The sequence below is a fragment of the Gobio gobio genome, assembly GCF_949357685.1.
Source record: "Gobio gobio genome assembly, chromosome: 16".
In the NCBI taxonomy this organism is placed as follows: Eukaryota; Metazoa; Chordata; class Actinopteri; order Cypriniformes; family Gobionidae; genus Gobio; species Gobio gobio.
Genome location: NC_137109.1, coordinates 10,090,741 through 10,117,661, shown reverse-complemented (window position 1 = coordinate 10,117,661; position 26,921 = coordinate 10,090,741). Strand labels below are relative to the sequence as shown.

Genomic DNA, 26,921 nt, shown 5'->3' with positions numbered 1-26,921 from the left:
ATCAACGAGCCTTGGCCGCCCATGACCCTGTCGCCGGTTCACCACTGTTCCTTCCTTGGAGCACTTTTGATAGAGACTGACCACTGCAGACCGGGAACACCCCACAAGAGCTGCAGTTTTGGAGACAATTTGGCCCTTGTCAAACTCGCTCAAATCCTTACGCTTGCCCATTTTTCCTGCTTCTAACACATCAACTTTGAGGACAAAATGTTCACTTGCTGCCTAATATAGCCCACCCACTAACAGGTGCTGTGTTAATGTTATGCCTCATCGGTGTGTGTGTGTGTGTGTGTGTGTGTGTGTGTGTGTGTGTGTGTGTGTGTGTGTGTGTGTGTGTGTGTGTGTGTGTGTGTGTGTGTATATATATATATATTTATTATACATATATATAATGATCATTATCAATACCGGTAAAATCGCAACACACATAAAGAGTGATTGCATGTGTACATTTTTTTTTTTTTTTTTTTAGAACCAATTAAGGTTTTTGTTATTTTTATTAATATTTTTAATGTGTGTCAAGAGTTTTTTATTCATGTGTATTCCAGTTTTAGTTGTGTTATTTTAGTATATTCAGTAAAACTACCATAGTAAAACTATAGTTAACTATAATAACCCTGGTTCAAAGGGATCATGAACATTAGAGAGGATACAAATAAAATAGAACAAATTTAATTGGTTTGATAAGGGTGGAAATGAGAGAATTCCCTCCGCTGACAATGACAGAAAAAGGAAGTGATGTCAGAGGTCAATAATTCAATAACGACCACATAATGACCAACCATTATCCAACAGGGAGAGAAAGAGCTCATGTCATGAAAACAAAGGGATCCCTTTCATGAGAAAACAGCAGTTACATTTTCTGCAGAAAATGCAAAAGTCTAAACGTCTCACAATATTGACTCTGTGAGACGCACACACACACACACGATCGGTTGTCTGTTTGCCTTTGCAGAAGCTCAACGCGAGCTTCTGCAAAGGCAAACAGACAAATGATCGTGTGTGTGTGTGTGTGTGTGTGTGTGTGTGTGTGCTTATTTGAAACATGTGCTGTGTTCGTTCACACTCACACTGACAAGTGTTGTTGTTCACACCAGACTTGAGCAGTCCTCCTAAATTAACTGTATTTGTCAATAGCATGACAGTATCTCAGTAAGCTTATGAAATATATTTTCCGATTAAAAGCTCTGGTGTGGCATGACAAAACAACACAATACTTCTATGTGAAATTGGAGAGCATATAAATGATCTGAGGTTAAAAAAAAAATCAAACACTCTCTCAAACAGCATCCAATTTCTGAATCTTTTTATTCGAGTGGGTTTGTTTTAGTGAATCGGTTCATTCAGATCAGTTCATTTGAATGAAATGGTTAAAAAAAAACAGACTGTCACGATTCCTCGATTCATTTTGAGGACTCGATTAAAAAAAAAATCTCAATTCGATTGCAATCTACGTGTGTCGCGTAACAGGCAAAATATTGGAAGTGACGCATTACACTGACAAGAATCCATGAACCCACCGCATTATTAGACCATTTTCTACGGCTGCACAAAGTATTAAAACCAGTTAAAAACTGGTTTGATCTGCTGTAAAGTGTAACAACACCAGACCGTGTGCGCCCTCTGCAGGCATTTGTTATAATACATTATGTACACGCAATGATTGTTTATATTTCGTATATTATATATTTTAACAGTGTTGCTCTATGAAACTATATGATTACTTGTTTTTGATACTTTATTTGATCCTCTGTTTAAATATTATTGCCTCCTTTTTAATGTATATGTATTTTAAAGGTATTTGCTTAGGTCTATTTGTATCCGATTGCACGATTAATCGTCAAAATAATCGGCCGATTACTTGGTTACCAAAATAATCGTTAGTGACAGCCCTAGCATATTCAAGAGCGTCATCAGTCAATAGCAGTCACAAAACTTCTGATGTGTCATCCTGTTCATTTTTGCAGAGAAATACTTAATTAAACCGTTTTCAATTGAAATCTCACAATTAACTAAAAAAGCTTAAAGGGATTTTCCAATCACGATAATTATAGGCTTTTATCATGGTATACAGTATTATCACGGTTACTGAATTACACAACACATAAAATGTAAGTGTAAGTTTATGAACTTTTTTTCATATAACAAAAGAAGAAACAGAAAGTTGTGTATCCTGTTTACAGGTGTAACCTTATGTCTTCACCATCCTGCCATTACAAGCCTGTATGACTTACTACTACGTCATCACTTACAACCCAACCCTTTTTACTGGGTCATGAGCCTGTGCCCATGCAAAATATAACTGATAAATCCTTGTCTGATAATGGAGATTATGATATACTGATCATTTTTTTCTTTATAATATATTTCAGCAATCATGTCGTCGTGTGCGTTTTCGATCCGCTGTTTTAGAATCAGAACTAACGATGTCAGATTCACGAACAAATCATTCATGATCTAATCTGACTTACGGGTTTGCAAAAAGTTCTGAACTTGTTCATGATTCAGTTTGATTCATTCAGATGGTTCACTCACGAGCTGAATCGTTTGCAGCATTTTCTCACACCAAAATAGCGAGAGAAAAAAGAAAAAAAAGAGCACTAGATGAGGTGAACATTTACCTATACAATCCATTGAAAGAAAATAAAACTTACAATAACAAAAAAAAATTAATTATGAGTAAACGCTGACAGAATTGAAATGTTTGGGTGAAGAATTCATTTTAAGCAGTTTGTATTGGTTAAAATATAGCCAACTACTTTTTAAAAGGATAGTTTTTATTATAACAACTTCAAATCATGATGAACATGTTAGACTGCAGATTCAAACTAGTTTCACCAGCACTGACACACACACACACACACACACACACACTTAATATTCTGCCTGTGTTTGCAAGCCTGTGTGCATCTGACATCAAGACAGGGAATCTACTGGGTTAAAACTCACAAAGAAAGCCATTCAAACTGTGTGTGTGTGTGTGTGTGTGTGTGTGTGTGTGTGTGTGTGTGTGTGTGTGTGTGTGTGTGTGTGTGTGTGTGTGTGTGTGTGTGTGTGTGTGTGTGTGTGTGTGTGTGTGTGTGTGTGTGTGTGTGTGTGTGTGTGTGTGTGTGTGTGTGTGTGTGTGTGTGTGTGTACGAGCAGCACAATTGTCACACTCTGCTTCATTAATGAGAGTTTGATAAACAATGAGTAAAACACAAATAAAACTCTACAGGCACACCAAACATCCAAACAAGGATTGGGATTGAATCACAGACTGTGTGTGTGTGTCTGAGAGAGGGAAAGAGAGAGATTAGACAGATTAATCTGTCTGTTAATGAGAGACTGCAGGTCAAAGGGAATTTCACTGCTGTAACTGTCACTGAGATGTATTATATAGATGGCCAATGATAATGACCAGAACATGCTAAAAATGCTTTACTTTATTAAAAAAAGAGGGTGTGTCATATTTAGATAACTATGGGCCAGTTTTGTAGCAAAGTAAACTCTCATTAAAGACTAATGGCAAAAGAGATGAGCACTAAACAAGAAAAAACGCCGCTTCACTGCGGTATGGCGGTACTTCATGAGTCATTATGAACAGGATTCATTTCATTGTCAAACTGCACGACTGACTAAATTACTGAACCACAATCCACACACACACACACACACACACGTATCTGTTCACCTGCGCCTGCACCTCAGAATCTAATCCAGTGACTCACAACCTATTTAAAAACGATTCTCTCTCTCTCACACACACACATACACACACACACACACATAACTTTGGCAGTCTGACTTAATCCATTCAGCCTGAACGGAGCACATTCCACTGACCACACACACACACACACACACACACACACACACGCACGTTTAATTCAAATCACTATATTAGTGAGCTCATCTCATAGACTTCCATTGTTTTTCTGTCCGGTTAATATTCTTTTAATCTCCTAATTAGGGATGGGCGATATCTTATCGTTTGCGATATACCGGTAAAAATTCTCCCCACGATAAGAATTTGTCTTCCCGCGATAATAACGATAAAGCCTAGTTGATAGCGCGACCCATCCGCACCGTGCCACCGCTGGCCGTCTCTTGATGCCCTAAGCGTTATTACTTTATGATGGCCGCGGTGGCTGCGTTCGTCACTTTGTATGGCTGAACGGGGGTTGGAGAGAGAATTTTCTTGTGGTGCCCCCCGCAGCACTCGGTGCCCTACGCGCAGCGCGTGATGAGACGGCACTGAATCCACATCTCACGTGCAGAGCGAAAACAACTAGAAGCTGCGGAAGAGTTCATAGCTAAACGAGGGGCACCTGAGGGTAATCTCAATCTGAACCTGTACATACAGATGTATTTTCACTCGCTGAGCACTTGGACTGAGCGCTTAAGAGATTCGCTCTGTCTCAATCGATCGGTAAAGCACACTATTTCAGTTCAACTCAATGAATGCGCAGTGTATTTGACGCACATTTAACACTAGTGTGAGGCGCGCGACTGAGAGCGCTCAGTGTTTCACACACACTCAAAGAGAGAGCGAGAGAGTCTTATACCACACAGAATTGACGTGCTACAAGTAAACAATATCCTTTTTTGTATTTTCCTGTAAAATAATGGCGTTTATTTGGAATTGTTCAGCCTTTCATGAACAGGAAGAAACGAATGCACCGACGGGGATCTCATTGGCTGGCGTGCACCTGTTACTGCGCCTGTTTTGATTTCAGCAAATCAGTAAGAATGAGCGCTGACAACGTGATTAATATTCATGAACCCAGAAGCTCATTAATCCTTAGTGCAGTTTATTTTTATTAGTAGAAGAATTCGTGGTATTATCTTATCAACTCAAATTACTGAAGTTCTATCATTATTTTCAACTTTTTTGTAATCTGAAGACATTTTTGGGATAATTACTTTTGCTGTTTCTGCTATTTTTACCACTGTTTGCACCATGAGTGTATGAATAAATACAGAATCAGTTTACATGTAAAACTTGTCATTGATTTGAATTATTATTGTTTGTATTGTGTGATGTTTTTTAGCACAGTTGGACTATTTAAACATTACCTGCACTTTTACAGAAGACAATTATATCTGCAACTTTTCCATTTCTGAAAAGGCTGGTGTGGAATTTTACATTAAAAAAAATAATTAATTAAATATATATATAATATATAATAATATATAATTTTTTTATGTATTATAGGAGCCTATTTGATGACATGTACGTTTTACTTTAGATCATTGTTTGTTTTTCTGAAACTCGCAAGAATGCATGCAGCTTTCACTTGTATCCAAAAACATGGGGAATGATACTACATTTATCGTCATTGATATCGTTATCGCAATAAATACTAGAAAATATCGGGATAAATTTTTATGTCCATATCGCCCATCCCTACTCCTAATCCACCCCTAAATCAATCCTCACGTAAACCTGTGCACATCATTAGATTTAAACACAAACATCATCTGGAGCCGTGATTCTCCACAAGGGCTCCAGGGAACACTAGAGGGCCTCAGCAAACTTCACAGAGGACTTCCAATTAACAAAAAAAAATATTAAAAACAACTAAAAATCAAGATATTTATTTTTCTTGATCCCACAAGCAGGGATTCGAACTTGGGTCGCTGAGGTGTAACCACGCCATATGTCAGAGCGCTATTGCCTCTGATTAGATAGATGTATAGAATAAACTTTTCTTTTTTTAAGGAAAACCACCACAGTTCCCAATGTCTTGAAAAACCTGGATTCATAAAATGGCCAAATCTTAAAAGTGCAGTGTGTAATACTTATGAGAATCTATTGACAGAAATCCAATATAATATACTTAACAATGTTTTCAGTGGTGTTTAAAGACCTTACATAATGAACCGTTCTGTTTCTATTACCTCAGAATGAGCCATTTCTATCTACATACACTGCAGGTTCCCTTAAAGTGAAGTCGTCATTTTGTTTCTACAGTAGCCCTGAAACCACTGATTACTATATTAGTGAGGACATTTAGCCCTTAACCCTGACCTATGAAATAGTGAAAATAATAGTATAAATAATAGGGTTTTTTAACCTTTAGATAAAATATTTATATTCAAAAAAAGGTTGCATGTCTGTTTTTTGATGAATATCATATACCTCATGATACAGTGAGAATATGAAGTTCAAACTCGAAGAGGAAAACTCAGTTGCTGATATTTATATGGACAAGAAGTAGTAAGGTGAAACGCTTGTAATGTAAATCAATGAGATCTTTATAACAGTATAGCAGGCTAGATATATGAAATGCATATAAATATCAGTCTTCACTCTAATACATCTCTCAATAATATGTCTAAGTAAGATGTAGAGATGCACCGATTGACCGACCAGGCACAGAAATCAGCCGCTTTTCCACACGATCGGTCCAGGCCGATGACCGGCCGGTCAGTCTCACGTCTTTCCGATTACGAGCCGGTTTTTGTTGCCAGCAACACAGGCAATAACATCAGCTGCACGTTCTCGCTCTCTTTTCGCCGACGGCAAAGTGACACATTCGCTCCAGTTAAATTGCGCATAATTGTACTAAATCCCACAGGTTTTGCGCTCACACAACACTGATCTATAAGTGGAGCACATAAAGCCACCTCTCAAACAGCTTGTGAGTTGCAAGTACCAAAATATGTGGCTCACTTAGTGTTGTAACGGTATGAGATTTTCACGGTATGATAATAGTCTCCGAAAAATATCACGGTTTTACGGTATACGGTATTAAACAGTCATTATTATTTTGCTCTGTTTATTATAATCATCAGCTACAATGACCCTTCAATAAATGAAAACAGATACGTTTTTTTGGTTGAACATATGGTTTATTATCAAACTTTTTTTATAAAATAAAATATTTTTAATAAAATAAAAAATTATGGAAGTATGAGTCTACCTTTTGGAGAAAAAAAATACACGAAATTAACAAAATCTCCCAATTTAACAAAATAAGGAATGCTATTTCTCTTTAGATTAGAAAAGAATAAACCAAACTATCCTTCCTCCTGAACAGCATAAATGCGAGAGCAAAAAGTGTAATATATATATAAAAACATTATTATTTTTATTGTAGGATTGAATGGTACAATATATATTTCAGTTATTTGTTTGAGCTACGCCGAACTTTTATTTTGACAGGTTGCACTAACCATGAGTTTCAGTCAGTGTATTTGATGATTATTCTTTATAAAATTATGAAATGCTCATAAGTTTTCTCTCAGAGCAGCTCTGGATATATTCATGTGTTCACGTCGTCATATAGTGAGTGAGACGGCTGACGCTTTAAACACCGTGACGGTTCTCAAGTGCACGCGCACTTGAGTATGTAACTACTAGACGAAATGGCGCTGCTCATTCACAAACATATTAGACACGCAGAACAAGCAGAATATAGATTTACAGTATATAGCAGTCTTTTAGCGCTGTATATTCATAGACAAACGCATATCGCGATCTGATTTATTGCAAAGCTATATTTTTGATTTATTCATCTATCAAATCGCGCACACGTGAGATATGCGTGATAACTTACCTAAATTCCATTTTCATGACTGGATTTCGGGATTCAACCTGCATCACGGAAATAAAAGGGCCTTAAGTTATAAACAGAACATGCCTTTATCTGGATGATCTCATGGATGGATGGTGTTCACGAATATGGGAGAACATGTTCGACGTATTTCCTCCTTTCGAATTTCCTCTTCGTCCACATTTCTTGCAAACTGGATAACCATCTTCAAGGACAGCCCCGCATTCGTTTTCCGGATACCCAAAGTATTCCCATACTGCAGATTGTAACTTTTTTGTCTGGGGGCTGGGGGTAGAGATAGAATTTGTAGCCTCTGGCTCTGACATTTTCTCAGTGGAGTCTAAGCAGTCACATGGAATGAAGTTGCATATATGCAATAGTGCAGGTGAGATCTGCTTTCATTTTCCCCCCCAAAACTGTGTATAAGCAAATGCTCACAATATGATATTTGTACATGTAAATATCGCGATAAACCGCCATACCGGTATACCGTTGCAACGCTCACTGCGCTTAAATACACACAACATGATGCCAAAATGGCCGTCTTAGCAAGTATTCAGTTAAACGCAGCCAGTTTTGGAACATAAATGGGCCTAGTTGAGAAAGATAGTGCATGTTGTGTAACAGTATATTGGATCTGTGCATAAACTCTTAGAGTGCCAGAAGCCTAATAAACCTGCTGCGTCTGTCATGTTAAACTATCACTCAGACGGCGGTAGTAGATTGTGTGCAGCAGTTTTTTTTTTTCAGCAAAATTTTATGTTGATAATATAGAAGCCTTAGAAATCTGCATATCAAATATGATACAGTACGCTTTATAGGATAAGTACAAACAAAGTCGGCTCAGAGACTGGTCACTGATGACTGAACATCACACTCAACTCCTTACACCAACATTTCTATCTGCAGTTACAATCTTTGACACTGACAAACTTTAGTCACATGGAGTTAAATACACAATGAGGAGTTAAACTCTCCTTTCAGATCCCTGTAGCCATAGACAGTCCTTTACACTGAACTCAGTCCTTTAATTTCTTTATCAGGGCCTGAATTATTCATAATTTCTGCATAATTTTACATATTCCTGCAGATAGTGACATTATAAAGCGAGATAAATCCCCCCACAAGAAAAAAACAATCCCCTCCAGAAGAGTTTCCCGCATTTTCCTAAAAGAAATTCAGGCCCCGTTTATGATTCAGCTGTACAGGTGGTCATTATAATTTCAGTTTTGTATGCAAAACTGTCTGTCAATAGGGTGGAACAGCCTGTGATTGGCGTAAGAAGTGTGTGTTGGTTTCTCATTATCCAATCACAACGGTGAAACTGAATGAAAGCAGGGAAACTGATATTCGTTTACATCTGCAAATCCTGATCTCCTTTATGTCATAACGTGACAGTAAAACAAGAGTAAGAGCAAGAGGGTAAACCCAATGACATCCTGTCGTTATAACCGTCACTTCCTGAAAGCAACACGAAGACTCATTTCTAAGAAAACACGCAAACAAACGGCATCATACACACGCGACTGAGTCAGCAGGCGCTGTCTGCCATAACTCTGAACTTATGATGAACAAATCAACAAACATTTCCCCCAAACAAAGACGTATTAAGCAAGGAGGCATTCAACTGATCAAAACTAACAGTAAAGACACTTATGTTACAAAAGTTTTTCGATTTCAAATAAAGAATCCTGAAAATATAACATGTCACGGTTTATTGAGCAGTAAATCATCATTAGAATGATTTCTGAAGGATCATGTGACACTGGAGTAATGATGCTGAAAATCACAGGAATAAATTACATTTTACAATATATTCACACAGAATACAGCCGTTTTAAATTGTAATAATATTTCACAATATTACTGTTTTTGCTGTATTTTGATCAAATAAATGCAGCCTTGGTGAGCAGAAGAGACTTCTTTCAAAAACACACACATATAAGAGGTAAAATATTCACTATAGATGAACAATCTTCAGCTACATAAAGAGAATAAATAATATCACAATGACTGTTCTGATGACCTCGAGTTAAATTCCAGCACAAACATTAAAATATTTCTGCCACTATTGCATTTTCTTCAGTGATTACTTTCAGTTCAATTATTTTCTTCCGTTTCCCATGATGAATATTTCTTTCTCTCGACATTGCGTGACTTTGTGCACTTCCTGTCAAATAACTAATATGAGCAATATCTTGCCTTAAAGTCCCCTTGTAGTCAATCATTTTATCACTTAAAACTTTAAGCTTTGCACATGGTTTGTCTTAAAGCATATTAAAAAACACAAACAACATAAACTTGATTTTCACCACAGGGGGTCCATTAGCAAATGCCACTAATAATGGCTAAGAAAAGTCTCAGTCTGAACAGTCTGAACAGTCTGAACGCAGAGGCCCCTGCTCCTAAAGCACTCGCTTCTGTGAATGCCACTGTTATTTTATGAGAGGAGGGTTCAGAGGCGTTTCCCAGACAGCATCTGAATCACATCATAGGGCGTCTGAGAATGTGATCTGATTTTCAAGAGCTACAAACACTTATTCTTCTTCTAAGAATAAGTGTTATTATCCTCCCTGTTCTCTGGCACATGAGGAGGATGCTCATAATCAGAGGCGGGCGGGCGGCGGATCTGAATCAGCAGTCATGTTTTCCTGGACATCTGTACAGATACAGAACAAGCTCTCAGATCTCTCCAGAAAACATGCTCAAAAACATCTCTCCCCTGTCATCCTGACAGACGGGATTTAGCAGCTTCTGTCAATCTGTGTGACGGCTGAGTTGATGAAACTGGTTTGTGATTGTGATCAGAAATTGGAGGCAGAGAAACCTGTTGAATTGAGTCTGTTTGAGCATCATCAGGAAGAGCGACTCTTCTGCCTGTCAGCATTAAAGTAAGGAGTAAACACTCTAAAGCTGCGTTTCCACCGCAGGAACTTTCTCCAGGAACTAGGAACTTTGGGGTGGTACTCGGTGTGTTTCGACCGCAGGAACCAGGGTCTAAATGAAGTTCCGGGTAAATATTTCCCCCTCCGAGAGTCCCTGTTCACGAGGTAGTACTTTTTCAAAGTTCTGGAACATTCGGGGGTGGGACTTGGGCGCTGAACATGCTGATTGGTTGAGCACACGCAGCATTTTATTTCAATCGGCAAGTCTTTTTGCGAGGTTCGTTCTGCGTTCAGTAAATATCAGTCTTGCTCTTTCTGTCCGATGTGATTTCTGAAGGATCATGTGACACTGAAGACTGGAGTAATGATGCTGAAAATTCAGCTTTGACCACAGGAATAAATAACATTTTAAAAGTATATTAAAATAGAAAACCATTATTCTAAACTGTAATAATATTTCACAATATTACTGTTTTTCTGTATTTTTTTATCAAATAAATGCAGGCATTAAAATATCATGTTTCCAAACTTTAGACTGGTACTGTACATTAAAAATATTAATTTATTTTAAAAATCTTACCAACTCCAAACTTTTGAACAGTAGTGTATATATTATTTTATGCATTAATTATACACTAATATTAATGATTTAACATATATAATTATTAATACTAATAATGATAGTTTTATTAACAGTAAATATAAATGTTGTCCTTGGCTGGTAAAGCATTAGTTTGGCAGGACGAAGCACAAGAGCTGATGGCTTGAGTCCTGTCATGTCTGATAGCAGTGTGCAGCAGTGCATGAGTGTGATGCAGTTTTCCACCTGAGCTTTTAAATGCACACGAGGCGGGTCTCAAACATCAACGTTTGCACCTTTGTTAGCCGCAGTCCTAATCATCTGTCTGACCCGAGGGACAGCCCTGCCCCCAGAGACTCATGCTGTAATGCAGATTCATGTCTGTGTTTTTATACAAACATACTGCCCAGTTGATATTCCTCAGTGGAATGTTCCAGAGCAAACCTGAGCACCAACATTACAGCTGTCAGGAGACATTCATCAGTGAACAGAAAAACTGGACGCATTAGTGCATGACATCATTTACCGTGGAAAAAAGATCCATCTCAATATTTTTTTAGACTTTTGACAATTTTTTTTAATATATCGTCTCAACATATTTAAAGGGTTAGTTCACCCAAAAATTCTGTCATTAATTACTCACCCTCATGTCGTTCGACACCCGTAAGACCTCCGTTCATCTTCGGAACACAAATGAAGATATTTTAGTTGAAAGCTGATGGCTGAGAAAGGCTTCAGATAGGCCTCCATTGGCATTCAGTACATTTACACTCCCAAGACCCATAAAAGGCACTTAAAACGTCGTAACAAAGTCCATCTCACCACAGTGACTCTACAATAATTTTACGATGCGACGACAATAGTTTTTGTGCGCAAAAAACAAAACAAAATAACGCCTTTATCCAACTTGTTCTCGTCTTCCGTGTGTGCCTCCACGACGCATGCGCGAGAATATGACGCAGATCCGGCGTTCGGACATATGACCCAGAAGCGATTTGTTTACAAGCAGAGGAAGACGCGCGTATCTAAGCTGTTGAATTCTACATTGATCGTGCTTTAGGTCTCGGCGTAGTTCTCAAAATGGGGCTTAAGTGTGCATTTCATGGATTCCCGAACCCCGGCGCTACGTCATATTCTCGTGCATGCGTCGTGGAGGCACACACGGAAGACAAGAAGAGGTTGAATAAAGTCGTTATTTAGATTTTTTTTTTGCGCACAAAAACTATTGTCGTCGCATCGTAAAATTATTGTAGAGCCACTGTGGTGAGATAGACTTTGTAACGACGTTTTAAGTGCCTTTTATGGGTCTTGGGAGTGTAAATGTACTGAATGCCAATGGAGGCCTTTCTCAGCCATCAGCTTTCAACTAAAATATCTTCATTTGTGTTCTGAAGATGAACGGAGGTCTTACAGGTGTCGAACAACATGAGGGTGAGTAATTAATGACAGAATTTTAATTTTTGGGTGAACTAACCCTTTAAGTATTAGCTCTTGAGTCTTACACAATGTATGACAAAGTGTGACAAAAACCAAATAGATTCAAAATATTTAAAAGCAAAAAATATCTTCAACACTGATTCTAACTAAATAAACACGCTTATATTCCACCTAAATACACCAGTGTAATAATTAGGGATACACCGATTCCAGGATTCGGGTTTGGCCGAATATTGGGCTTTTTGACGGAGTTCAGTTTCCACTGAAGGCTTGCACTACAAGTGCTACGCTGGTAAAACATATTGCCGCCACAGTGATTATGGGAACGTGTTTACAAGGTGGATCGTTCGAATGCAGTCGGCTGTGAGAAAGTGAAAATGGAACTCGTGAGCAGACAACGTGTTGTTTGGCAGTACTTTCAGTCAAAAGAAGGCGATTCAAGTCGAGCTACATGTTCAATTTGTAATGTCAATTTGTCTCGTGGTGACAAGGACCCTAAACAATAGCCACTGTTAAAACATTTGAGTATGAAACATCCGAAAGAATGCGAGTTGTGCATGAAGGAATCTACAGACGGCAGCCAAAATGCAGCAACTTCAGGTACGGCAAAGGAAGGACAGTCATCCTGGCATAATGTTGCCTATTCTTAATTTAAATTAAATTAAATAAAAAATACACTGCTGTTAATTTTCCCAACCGCTGCTCATTATCCGTTAACTGATATGATTATAATATTGAATTGGCATTAAATAAAAATACGATTGATGAGTGTCTGTGACCTGTGAAAAATACACTTTTTTTCACTGGTTTATTTTACCGTGCAAACAGCAGCATACAGATCAGATAAAATAAAAATAAAAATAAAAAATAGGCCTACACTAAATATTTTTCACTTAAATAATTACCAAATTAAGATGATAAAACGAAAATACACAGAATCCGTTTGAAGCTTTGAAGAACCGGAATAGGTTTTTTTGTCAAATAAAAATAGCAGGCCTACCTCAACCCTCACCTTGTATGTTTTTTATTTATTTTTTTATGTAACATGGTGACTAAGTGATGTGGGTTAGTCTGGAGCACAGCCTGTTGACAGAAAACACCCGCTCAAGCCTCGCTTATACTTTCGCCTGTCTCTGCAGCCTCCGCTGACTGACTGCACGCGCGCCTTCTGCGCTCTCCGTTGTGCTGTTCTTTGAAACAATAAAGGGTGACTGAGTAATTGTTCTATAAACCATCAGGAAACAGCGGCGAGAAGAACATACGTGACAATGTTTACTTTAGTAAACTTGACCAAACCACACTAGGAAAAGCCTTAAACAAGGCTTCAGATGGCACTGATGCCCCGGGAATGCAGAGATAACGCCTCGCTAGAGTGGCCAGCCTCGGGAAGTGCCTTTCATTTGCTTTCCACCAGTCAGGAGTTTGTACTAATGCTGTATTTTAATACCGCATAGCATATTTTGCAATATGAGCATCCCTACACTGCTGTGGACGTTGTTTACTTAATTAATGCATTTACTGTGATAATGGACTGAGGATGGGAGTAGGATTCGGTATTCCGTTTCGGCAGAATCTTAACCAGTGGATTCGGTATTCGGCCGAAGCCCAAAAATCCGGATTCATTGCATCCCTAGTAATAATAAACCATAACATCTACCTACATATATTTTAAAAACATTTTAAGATAAAACTGTCCTGTAAAATTTCGAGTGACGCGGAGTGGACAGTTGAAATGGACAGTTCAAAAATGTCCTTCCAACATTAACGCCATTGTTGCTACTGAGATATGGTCAGCGTACAGTAGTGTGCATGACGCAAATTTCGTCATCTAAAGAGTATGTGCGCCGGATATTTGTAACTTTTGTAAATGTGTATGCGCAGGTCGCACATGCGCATTTAATGTTTTTGCAGTATTAACATGGGTTGTAACTCATGGCGTTACAAGATTGCTCAAAACAGCGAATGCGTTGAACGCCTGTGTAAGCATATGAGTCAAAAGAAGTATACTTTGCAAGGCTGTGCATTTGACTGTGCGCAGGGTTTTTCCTGGCTCAAAATGAGGCGGAGGTGGTAAAATCCTGCTTGGCCCAGCCGACCCGCGGCTCGTGATTTTGCCAATTAATTGTCAGTTTTAGGGCTTTGTCATACATTTTTGTGTGCTTCGATCATTAAATAATTATGAATTTAATCACTTTTAAGTTATCACTTTCCAGTGTAAGATTAGAGCTAACCTTTAAATATTTAAATATATATTCAATTCAGTAAATAACTGAAACAAGCACAACAAACTGGCAAAATAAAAGGGTTATAAATGTATGATTCATATCATATATTTCCACATCACTATAGAATACAGTGTTTCCCCTACCATTGTTTTGGGGGGGAGGCATGTCCTTTTGAGCAAACACAGCCATTGCCTACATTTGAACTTTTGATGAATAACTGCTCCGCTTTCTAAATTATTTTGAAATGTGTCCTATTGTGTGCTCATGATCTCTGGGGACGATCTGTAAGCATAACAAGCAGGTTAAACCAGGGGAAGAGGATATGACATCATCAAAGAGAGACGGTGTCTCTCGGCGGGGGACAGATGTAAGCGGCGTCCTATGGACATTCAGCCACTGATCCAATCTCCACCACAGAGATGACTTCCGTACAAAAACATGACCTTACACTCATTATGGAAAAACACCAGCGGCAAGCGTGTGTGTGTGTGTTTGACATCCTTGCTGAAGGGAGAGTATGAAACCATTGAGAGGGCAGATGAGAGACAAGGACACTCCGCTCCAGACTCGAAGCACAAAACTGTTCCACTCAACTGAGCACACTTTCGAACTCTCTCTCTCTCTCTCTCTCTCTCTCTCTCTGTGTGTGTGCCAGCGTCTGACCGTGACATCACTGGGATGGAAATGGAAATTCTGGACTTTAAGACCTTTCTGAAGTAGAATCGATCAGAAGCAAAGAAGCTAAATGAACTAACAGAGCAAACCTTTACATCATAAACTCCAGACGCAACACAAGGCCTCCAGTAATACAAACTCAGCTTTGAGAAAAGCATTTCTTTAGGGCCTTATGAAACCTGTAATTTTTTCCCAAATTCCATTTCAGAGTTTTTATTCAGTGCTGAGTTATTATGACTTGATAAAAATGTGTGTTTGTGTGTGTTTCGCTCATTTTCCTGGCGAGCGTGACTGACGTACTGCAAGCAGAGAGCTGTAGATCTCATTTCTGCTCGTCTCCAGCGTTCTTTAGAGCATTTGCAGTACATTCGCGGCAGATGGACGCAAGTGCCATTACGTACTGAAGCTTTGGAAACAAAACCAACGGTTCAAAAACAAAATTATAAAAGTGAGGTGAGCAATGCTATGCATTTTGCCGCCTTCACGCTCGCTGTTGTTACTAAGCAACCGGGTAAACAGCTGCTGCTTTGATGACGCAAACGCACCCTGGTTCGGATCCAAATAATATAATATGAACACAGTCCAGCGGGGGGACAGGGGAGCAATCCAACTCGGGTTCAGTCCAGGCAATCGAACCAAGTGTGAAAGCACCCTTAAAATCCATTGAATAAAAACTATTGTTTTACATGTTGCAAAAAGGATTAATGGCCAATTTCACGCTGCAAAGTTTTGGAAGTGACAAAGTAACACATTAAAGCAATGTAAAGGCAGACTAATAGATTAATAGAAAAATATGTGTTGCAAAATATTTTTGAAATTTCTAAATGATCTTAAATGTCTCCCTGTACACTCAGTGCTGTGGTGGAGCCGTTGCTTAGCCTACATCTGCACTTTAATAGAGCACCCTCAGTGATTTCAGAAGCACCCTCAGTGATCTGATTATGAGACCTGTAGGCCAAAGATAAGATAAGATGGCATAATTTTTTTTTTTATATTTTAGCCTGACAAGCCAGACCCAAATCAAGATGTTGGGTCTGGGAACTCACCATTGGCAGTAGGGCTGAACGATATATCATTATCGTATCTATATCTAGATATGAACTTTCAAGATATTACTATCGAAAAAAGCAACGATATAGACGATATAGATTTCCCCTCTCCGCGCTCGCCCTGCATACAACTCTGGCAGTCACAACAAACATCAGTTTTACGAGTGCCCTTGAAATGCACCGCTAAAGCCAGCGCGCACACACTACCAGGGACGTGGGAACTATATTGTGAGAGGGGGGGGCGGCGTTTCCATGGTGACGCGTCATTGCTTATCACATGACACACCGCAGCAGCAACAGCGCTGAATGAATGATCTGCTTTTGTCATTTTTTCCTTTTTTATTCAGAATATTCACAAATGTGTTAGCTATGGCATGAAATATCTGATATTCCGATTGTCAAATACATACAAGTGGAAGTATATTGTTGTTTAAACACCTTTATAGCGATGCCGTTAGTTGAGCTGTATGCGCCGGCGTGTTAGTTTGTGCCGCAGACGCAGTTTAGAGAATCGGATCTGTTGGATTTACAACCTCTATGTTTACAACACGTGAATTCATCCACTTCTCCCAAAATACTTAAAAGTAAGTGGCTGGTGAACTGGGAATAGAATAGAGTAAACATTGAAGTTACTTACACAATGTGTATCTGATATGAATAAAACGTGTCGAATTATAATGGAAAGGATTATTATTACCTCTTCCATAGACATCAGTGTGTATTTTACAAACTCTAAATGTATTGTTTTTTTAGTACTTATGTGAATTTATATGTTTGAAACCTAAAATAAACAGTATGTGGTTGAAAACATTCAAATTCAACTTTTGAATTTAGCAGTTGATCATGTGATGCACTTGATCATACGCTCCAGGGACCAGCCTAGACTGATTACACCTGTGTGATCGTACGTGCGAAAGGCTTAAAAACAATACATTTTCTGACACAAATTTTTTAAATGTAGGCTTAAATCAAACATTTTATTTCAGATTCTGGTTTTCACTGAACACGTAGTCATATCATATTGTATCGATATCTGGCATGAAAATCGAGATATGAAATTTTGTCCATATCGTTCAGCCCTAATTGGCAGGGCTCAATAGAGTGCCGAAGTTATGACGTCACTTTGTAGGCCAAAACGCGGAAGTGAGTTAGCATTTTAGCCCTACCGGTTCCCTCGCCCTAAAGTCTATGGGTTTTTTGAATGGGGTTTTGCTAAATCGCCTGAAATAAGGTCTGTGGTTAACAAAGCCTCTAAATATTTTCACGTTTTGATCTATGACATAAAACACATTAGTTAAAACATGCTTGTGATTTTTTTAAAATTTATTGTGTCTTAAAAACAACGGTTGCTAACAAGTTGCTAAAAGGGACTACATCCTTTGGCGGGGACTTTAGAGACGTCATCGTGACAAACAGGCAATCTCTCACTAGCCCGCATTTCAGCCTAAGAATGAAGAACTTATGTGTCGTGAATAAATCGCGCTATTCGCGCAAAGTTGGATGCTTGAACATTTGGAGTTTACGCTCTTCACATGTTCGTCTCGTTGAGAAATGGCTGACATGGGCTGTGTTTACACGTCTTTTTGTGTTAAAATCTACTGTTAATGTGTGACAAAACGTAGTTTTAAGACTTTTTCAGTCGATAATGTAGTTGTTTAAAGCACAAATCTGTGGTTTATTTATAAGAAGAGTGCCTATTTAAACATTTTATCTGGTGTTTTCGGAGTTGTGAACTCCAGTGAATAAGCAGCGCTCCGCACTTGTTTACCCGGCGAGAGTAGCTTTCCTCGGCCAGTTCTTCTGACGTCTGCCGCTGGCTCTGATGTCTCTGTGGCGTCTCCAGCTATAATTAGTCTTGTGGAGATTTAACGGCCCATATTTGCTCTCATGGATCTATAATTTGTTCCCTGGCAAATCATTTAGGCTGAGTGCAAAGTGAAGTTTCATTACTTGTTTATTTTTAGGCTTTTTATTTAACTGTACGTTACCGTTGTAAGTTAGCCGACTAGCACTGACTTTGAATGTTTGACTGAATTGTTTGCTTTATTTCATGTGTAGCTTATTATACGTTTTGTATTATTGATCATACATAAACTTGCATTTAACAAAAAGAGACTGGGTTGTGTTTCATGTCATTTAATGTTATCACAGTGATAATCATATTGTCTGAAAAAACATTAACAAAAGACAAATCTCAGAGAGGCACGCATAAACAAAATTAGTTTCTAATCTTTTTGGAAAAAACGAATGGGCAATATATCTCATGAAAAAGTGGATAAGTGTTCATACACAGCGCAGATCATAATGAGCGAGCGTGTTTTTTAAATAAAGTTTGAGGAAGCTTGATGATGACCTTGATCCGTGACCATGGTGTGCTGTAGTCCGTTTATAGCCTACCGTTAGCATTTTATATCTGACGGCTTTATTTGGGCTTCAAAATGTATACATTTTGGATTAACTTGTAAAGATTATCTTGGTAGACAAAACGTGTAAGGGTCATAACTCTTTGTTAAACACATCTTATTTTTTGCGATTTTCCAAAAGTCTATGGGGAAAATGAATGGCTTTTTGATCGAGGGAACCCATGCGCCGCTAACTTCCGGGTTGGCCTACAAAGTGACGTCATTTCTTCGGCACTCTATCTGAGGGGCGGGATAAACGCTTGTCTTTCAAATTCCCTCTGCACACAATAGGATAGAGCTACAACCAACCAGAGCAACGAAGAAGGTGAAGCGGAGCTAGTTGATAGATTAAACTTTCGCCGTATCCGGTCGGCAAAACTCTGCCCTTTCTTAAGAATGACTTCAGTGCCGTTCTTTGTTCTTTTCTCAAAGAAAAGCTTAACTCCAAGTCTTCCAGAGTCGCGACCAAAGCCGATTAAAAAGGCTGCTGTTCGCCAGCTTCTTTGTTTACGAGTAGCACGCAGAACCGCCGCAACTCTCGACTCTATACACGATGTGATTGGCCAGACCAGAGTTTGGTTTTTCCAGCTCGCACGCCAATGGAGAGTTGCTAGACGCCCTGGCTGCAAATTAGATTTGCTGCCGCTAGGGTGCGTCTAGATTTATAGGCTAGTTATATGGTGCTTTGTTTGTATAATGTCTGCTGGAATGCTAAAAAAAATGCTGTTCAGTGTTAAATAAATATTTTTAAATTGTAGTTTTGGAATTCATTTTTCTTTTAAAAGCAAAACAAAATGGTAAAAAACAATTTTTTTAAAAACCGCGTTCGGTATTCGGCTTAATAATAAATGTTTTATTATTATTTGGCTTCGGCCAAGAATTTCCATTTCGGTGCATCCCTAATAAAAATAAAAGCTAATTTAAAATACTAACACAACTATAATAATAAAAGAAAAAAAAATGCTTCATACACAGATGAACACATTTAATGTTGCCTTCACGTGCTATAGGAATTATCGTAAATATGAGTTTCCTAGTTAGAAATTGGACATGAAAATTTTAAAGCAATGAGCTTGTACCGTATTTTCCAGACTATAAGTCGCACTTTTTTTCATAGTTTGGCTGTTCCTGCGACTTATATATCAAAATTAATACATACTGAATAAACATTTAGCTACATCTACAGCCGTGAGAGGGTGCTCTATGCTGCTCCTGTAGCCCTGAAAAAATTAACTGAAAACTGAAAAAAACTGTTAACTGAAATATTAACTTAAAGACAACTGAGAAAGACTGAACACAAACAAAATGCCCCCCATAAAGAAAATCCTATTATGCAAATTACAACTGCAGGTTGTAAAATATGCAGCCGAAAACGGTAATCGAGCAGCAGAAAGAAAGTTTGGAGTGAGTGAGAAATAAAAAATAAATAAAACTACACATCAAATGTAGGTTTTTTTCCAATTCCGATGTGTTGACTATATCCGTTTTCTTTATCTGAGCATATCAGAATCCACATGCTTTTTTCCAGCTTACATGTTCTTGGCCCATATGGGCCACATAGGAGGAAAAAAGTCGGAATTGGGAACTTGTACCATGTAATGTAAATGCGGCTTAAGACATTAGTATACTGTGTTTGTTTACAATTAAATCTATTAAAAGATAAAAGCCGGGACTATAATTCTGTTCCCATATGCACCAAACAATGAGCATGAAGATGAGCAACACTTTTCTCAGGACAACGATATTTAGGCTGATGTACCAGTGAGCGGATTCAACCAGTTCCAAACTAGTGCAAACCAGACAGATCTGTGGCAGGAGCTTCGGAGGATCCGACACGTCACCATTTGTCCCATGTCAAAGAAGTACCAATAAAAACAGCAAATCAGACTGGCCATGCTGAAATTATTAAGAAAACAGCTGGCCATTACTATACTAGACAACTCCAGACTCACACATGCATATAAACACTAACCAGCAAAATACCAGAGTCCATACAGCCATTATTAAAATAAAGCCACCAAAAAAAGCTTCATACACAGTTTGAATGAGAACTCATATTAATGCGTAATGGTTAACTGTAGTAACTATGGTGTTTTGGTGGTAATTATTGTTTCTACGGCCATAGTAAACGTTAATAAGCGCTCTGCCTCACACACAGTGATGGTTTACGGTTTCCTCTCATCACAGGGTCTAGTTTCACTATAACACACCAGGTGCGTTTGGGAGTCTATGGAAACACTGATGATGGAATATCAGTTTCCTCTCAGAACGAGGGCTTGTTTTAGTTAGCATGGTACCATCTTACTATATTCTGCATTAATATCTACATCCACGCATTATGTAAACATAACATACTGCATGAGGTACTGTCTCCCACAATACAATGTGCTCAAATTGAACTTTCATTTCCAGTGTGACATAACACACCAGGAAACGGTCTGACTGATGAACACTAAAAGGAGCTTCTTCACATTCACAATCTGTGGTGAAGTACATTATCAGGTCTGTAATATAAAGACATTCCTTTACATATTTCCTCCTTATTGGCATTGTACTTTGAGCTCTATGTGTGACGTACTAAAAACAACTGCAAAATATCATTCAGGTGTTGATTAAATAGTGCAGTCTTACCACAAGGAACAACCGACATGTGCTTGTTCATACTTTTTGCACACTGAGAAGTAAACAAACATGTATGAAAGCCCATTTCTGCCACAAAAAATTCTTAATTATGACATAAAAGGCAAAAATGCTAAGCAGTGTTGGGGAGTAACTGTAATCAGTGGAATTCAATTACAGTTATTTATGATAATATTAATGACTAAAAAACGGGCTATATCTATTTTCTGTCAAAATGATATAAAAGTCAGAATTGTGAGATATAAACTTGAATCCTGACTTTACATCTCGCAATCCTGACTTTACATCTCGCAATTCTGACTTTACATCTCGCAATTCTGACTTTACATCTCGCAATCCTGCCTTTACATCTCGCAATCCTGCCTTTACATCTCGCAATCCTGCCTTTACATCTCGCAATCCTGACTTTACATCTCGCAATCCTGACTTTACATCTCGCAATCCTGACTTTACATCTCGCAATCCTGACTTTACATCTCGCAATCCTGACTTTACATCTCGCAATTCTGACTTTACATCTCGCAATTCTGACTTTACATCACACAATCCTGCCTTTACATCTCACAATCCTGACTTTACATCTCGCAATCCTGCCTTTACATCTCACAATCCTGACTTTACATCTCGCAATCCTGACTTTACATCTCGCAATCCTGACTTTACATCTCGCAATCCTGACTTTACATCTCGCAATCCTGACTTTACATCTCGCAATCCTGACTTTACATCTCGCAATCCTGACTTTACATCTCGCAATCCTGACTTTACATCTCGCAATCCTGACTTTACATCTCGCAATTCTGACTTTACATCTCACAATTCTGAGAAAAAAAGTCAGAATTCTGAGATAAACTCAAAATTGCGAGAAAAAAGTAAGAATAACATTTCCCAAAACTGACACCAAGTAATAATTATGAGATAAAGGATTGAAAATGAGATGTAAAAAAAAATCGAAATGACATTATTTTATCTTCACATATCAAGTCATAATTTTGAATGTTCATCTCATGAGGAATCAGTATGTCATAATTATAATTGACCAAAGCATGATTTTGCATTTTAAAGTATATAGTGAGCAGCATGCAGTCCATTCAAAACAGTCGAGCTGAGAGACACACGTGGGCGTGGCTTGAGAATTCACGCGGGGGCGCGCTCGAGTCCATCCCTTCGAACCACCCCCTTCCCCCACTATGTTATGACGTCACAGAATTCCCTATCATTCGCGCTTTTCCAGTTCCACGACTTCCCAGGAGTGTCTGTGGAGTCCTAGTGTTATTCGCCCAAAGGCAATAAAATTCCTATTACTGAATCTGTTCTGTACTCGATGCAGATCTGCGAGTGACAGCACGCAGCGCCAAAAATTCAACTATGTTACACTCAAACCGCTCTTGGACTGAAACAATGTTACACTTCAATAGCTTTTCAGAGGAAACAATGTTACACGTCGAAATGGAACGTTGCTGCGGTCAGAACGCAACAATGTAGCACTTAAACAACACTGTGAAACAAGGCGGCATGTCGCGGTACTTTAGTGGTAGCACCATATGGTACATTTCAAAGTATTATATTTACATTGAACTCCAATGTACTGCTGATGGCATTATCACTGTGCAGGTCCAAAACATACTTGTGTTAATGATAGCTGTCAGAAGTGACATGTCTCAGCACAGACCCCTGACATAACTCCACATTTCTGAGCTGAAAGGGGGGAACACAGTGATTCTTCAAAACACACTTCACTCGACTTCCTCATCAGAGATGTCGGAGCACGTACCGCGCGAGCTGCAACACCTCAAAACTTCCCAAACTTGAGAGATTTTTTATTTACGACATGTAGGACCTCAAAGAATTTTAAACACCTCTGAGTTTAATAAACAGACAGATTCGTTTCAAACACACCAGTACTGACAGTAAACCCACACAATACGAACATAAAACACTTACAAACTTCTTCTTCCCGTCTCCATCTTCATAGTTCTTCTTGCTTTTCTTCTCCTTGTCTTTCCCACTTTTGGGAGCACCAGCTGACGCGGAGTTTGGATCCATTGTTGTGCAATAAAATCGCTTATATTCCACAAAAAGTGCAGTGCTGGTTCCTCACACGCTCGCGGTCTCTCTGTCTGCCTCTCAGGGCGTCTTAACCCGCGGCCTGCTGCTGCCGCGCGCCGCCGGCCTGCGCTCGTCCTCCGGCACAAAGGAAAAGGAGGGAAGTTTAAACCCTGAACCCTTAAGCCTGAAGCCCAGATTCGTTCTTTGTACACGGACACTCCGCGACTCAACAAGCGCCCTGGTGATAGCGCGCGGATGGCCGCGCAAAAGTCTCTCGAGTACGTGCGCGTGTTTTGGCGCAAGTTTGTCTCGCTCTCGAATAAACAAACTACGCGTTAAGTCTCTAAACCTATCAGTCTAAGCTGTCAATCTATAGAGCTGTCATTAATACCGCTGACGATTGATATAAAGTCCTTGTGCTTCATGGTAAAGACTTGAGATTCAAAGAACAGCCATGAGCAGATCAGCTGAAGTTTTCCGCTTTCTCTCTCTCTCTCTCTTCCTGTGTGTGTTGGGCAGGTCAGATGGGAGGAGCCATCACGCGCACAAACACACACCTGAGGCACATCACACACACACAGGTAGACAAACACTGACGCCTGCTGACACCTCAGCCAAAACTCATCACAAATATGAACATGTGAGTTCAAATTCTTTATAAAAGTGATAAGTGTTATAAAAGGTTATGGTTATTTAATGGGTGGCTTGTTGTATCTTTTAAATAATTGCAAAATAGTAATTTATGACAGCAATATTAATCGACAAAATTAGGATAATGGAATATTCAGATGATAAAACTAAATTCCCAAGAAGTTTTTTGACATAGATTCAGCTCTGATAACATCACTATGAATAGTCAGTTTGTTATTATTTTATATGTTCATTATGTCAGTCATATTTATAGAGTTCTATATTGAGTCTGCACTACATTATGTGCATATATTTTGTTTTCCCCACCCTACTTTTATTCAGCATGGATATAATAAATTAAAATTACATTGATCAGAAGTGACTGTAAAGACATGTATAATGTTACAAAATATTTCCATTTCAAATAAATGCTGTTCTTTTGAACGTTCTATTCATCAAATAATCCTGGGGAAAAAATTGTATCAAATTTTCCACAAAATAGTTAGTTAGTTAGTTAGTTAGTTAGTTATTTAGAATTAGTTGGTCAAAATAGAGTGTATATTTTTATTAAGGATATTGTGGTTCAGTGTTGTATAGAAAATATTGAGAGAGCATTTCACTAATAAAACCAAGATACATTTTCCTGATTTCCTCAAGGAAAGCATTTTGAGGCTTGAATTGAGGAACCGATTAAGCTGATCAAATTAAAGAAAGAAGGCTACCTATTTATTTTAGGAGAATTAGTTCAATTATGCGTTTTATTAAGAGACACCATTTGGCTGTGATTGTTAATTCCCAGCATTATTTGCCTATGACTGGAAATGGGGAGTAGATATTGAAATGAATTGTTTTTTTTTTTATGTTTTTGAGTGAAGGGAAACATCTAATTCTTCCCTCTGGTCATTTTGACCCAAAATAATTTTTTTTAAATCGAGTGTTCATCGGAGTGGTCCAAGACCTAAGGAATTTTATCGTACTTGAACTTGGAATACAAACAACAAATATGACCCCCTTAAGAATGAATGGAATGTGAGGATTTTTTTTTTTTTTTAATTGGTAAAATTTGTATTTATTTTTTTAAATCTGGCACAATCCAGAACAAGCACACACACAAATGAAGGCATGAGACTATAGAACATCCCCAATGCAGAACACACACACACACACACACACACACACACACACACACACACACACACACACACACACACACACACACACACACGCACACACACACACACACACACACACACATACACCTTCCCATTAAAATAAATGAGGTCGTATTACAGGTGCAATGGGTTTTTTTCTTCAATTTTTTCAAATAAAAATCAATCACTCACAATGCAGACTGCACACCGATATGAAGCATTTTAAAATAAATATGTTTCAAGGTTTTAGTTGTTGTTTCCACTTTACTAACTTGAATTATTACAATATCTGACTCTTCAAAAAATATTTTATAATGTCTAAATGGATATCTGAATGCATACTGATGAATTGAATAACTGACTTTAGGACCCAGGAGAATAGTTCATTTGCTCCATATAGAGCTATAAGGCCTTCTAGTGGCAAGAGTTATTAAAATTCATGTTTAGTGCTTGGCGATTAATCACGATTAATCACATCCAAAATAAAAGTTTGTGTTTACGTAATATATGTGTGTGTACTGTGCAGAGGTGTAAAAAGTACTCAAAAATGTTACTCAAGTGAAAGTACAAGTACTGAATGAAATTTTTACTCAATTAAAAGTAAAAGTATCTGACCAGAATCATACTTGAGTAAAAGTAAAAAAGTACCACATTCAAATTGTACTTGAGTATAAAAAAAGTAAAAGTAGCATAAAAGTAGCAGCAAGAATGAAAACTAGAGATTCTTCTTTAAGCTTTTAATCTCTAAAAACATGAAGTGAATGAACCACATACAAGGGTTAATCCTGCTTTAGAACTGTTTGAATTTAATGGTATTTAATTATCAAACTATAAGACTACTACCTAATGCCAGTATGCAACAAAGTTGTAAAACCCCGGATTTAACTTAAAGGGATAGTTCACCCAAAAATGGAAATTTGATATTGATCTGCTTATCTGCTTATGGAAACAAAATCTAGGAGAGAAAAAAAACCATGCACAGTCAAATCCATATTAAACCCCGCAGCTTGTGACGACACATTGATGTCCTAAGACACGAAACGATCGGTTTGTGCGAGAAACCGAACAGTATTTGTAAAAATGTTTTACCTCGAATACGTTCTATGTCCGACACCCGGTCAGCGTGCCATTACTTCCAGTAAGTGTGGTCAATGTATACAATCTGGATACGTGCGAGAGATCACTTCCGGCACTCTGTCTGATCATTTGCCTGCAGCCATATCACACTTTGCCCAAGACTTGTTTCCCACTGAAGCTAAGCAGGGCTGAGCATGGTCAGTACCCGGATGGGAAAACTCCTGGGAAAACCAGGTGTCTGCTGGTAGAGGTGTTAGTGAGGCCAGCAGGGGGCGCTCACCCTGTGGTCTGTATAGGTCCTAACGCCCCAGTGTAGTGATGGGGACAATATACTGTCAAAGAGCACTGTCCTTCAGATGAGACGTTAAACCGAGGTCCTGACTCTCTGTGGTCTTAAAAAAAATCCTAGGATGTCCTTCGGAAAAGAGTAGGGGTGTAACCCCGGCATCCTGGCCAAATTGGCCTCTGTCCATAATGGCCTCCTAATCATCCCCATATACCGACTGGCTTCATCACTCCGTCTCCTCTCCACCACAAACTGGTGTGTGGTGTGCGTTCTGGAGCAATATGGCTGCCGTCA

At 38.6% G+C, this 26,921-nt stretch overlaps 1 protein-coding gene across 2 annotated transcripts in view; it reads right to left on the bottom strand.

Annotated features, from left to right (window-relative positions):
• The window catches only part of diaph1 (diaphanous related formin 1), a 177,614-nt gene extending 153,621 nt beyond the window's left edge, over positions 1-23,993 (bottom strand). For both annotated transcript variants that reach the window (XM_079839559.1, XM_079839560.1), the window contains exon 1: positions 23,379-23,993. In XM_079839559.1, the coding sequence (XP_079695685.1) occupies positions 23,379-23,480 (102 nt within the window). In that variant the 5' untranslated portion in view covers positions 23,481-23,993. The remainder of the gene's footprint in view (positions 1-23,378) is intronic.
• Between the last annotated feature and the right edge of the window lie 2,928 nt (positions 23,994-26,921).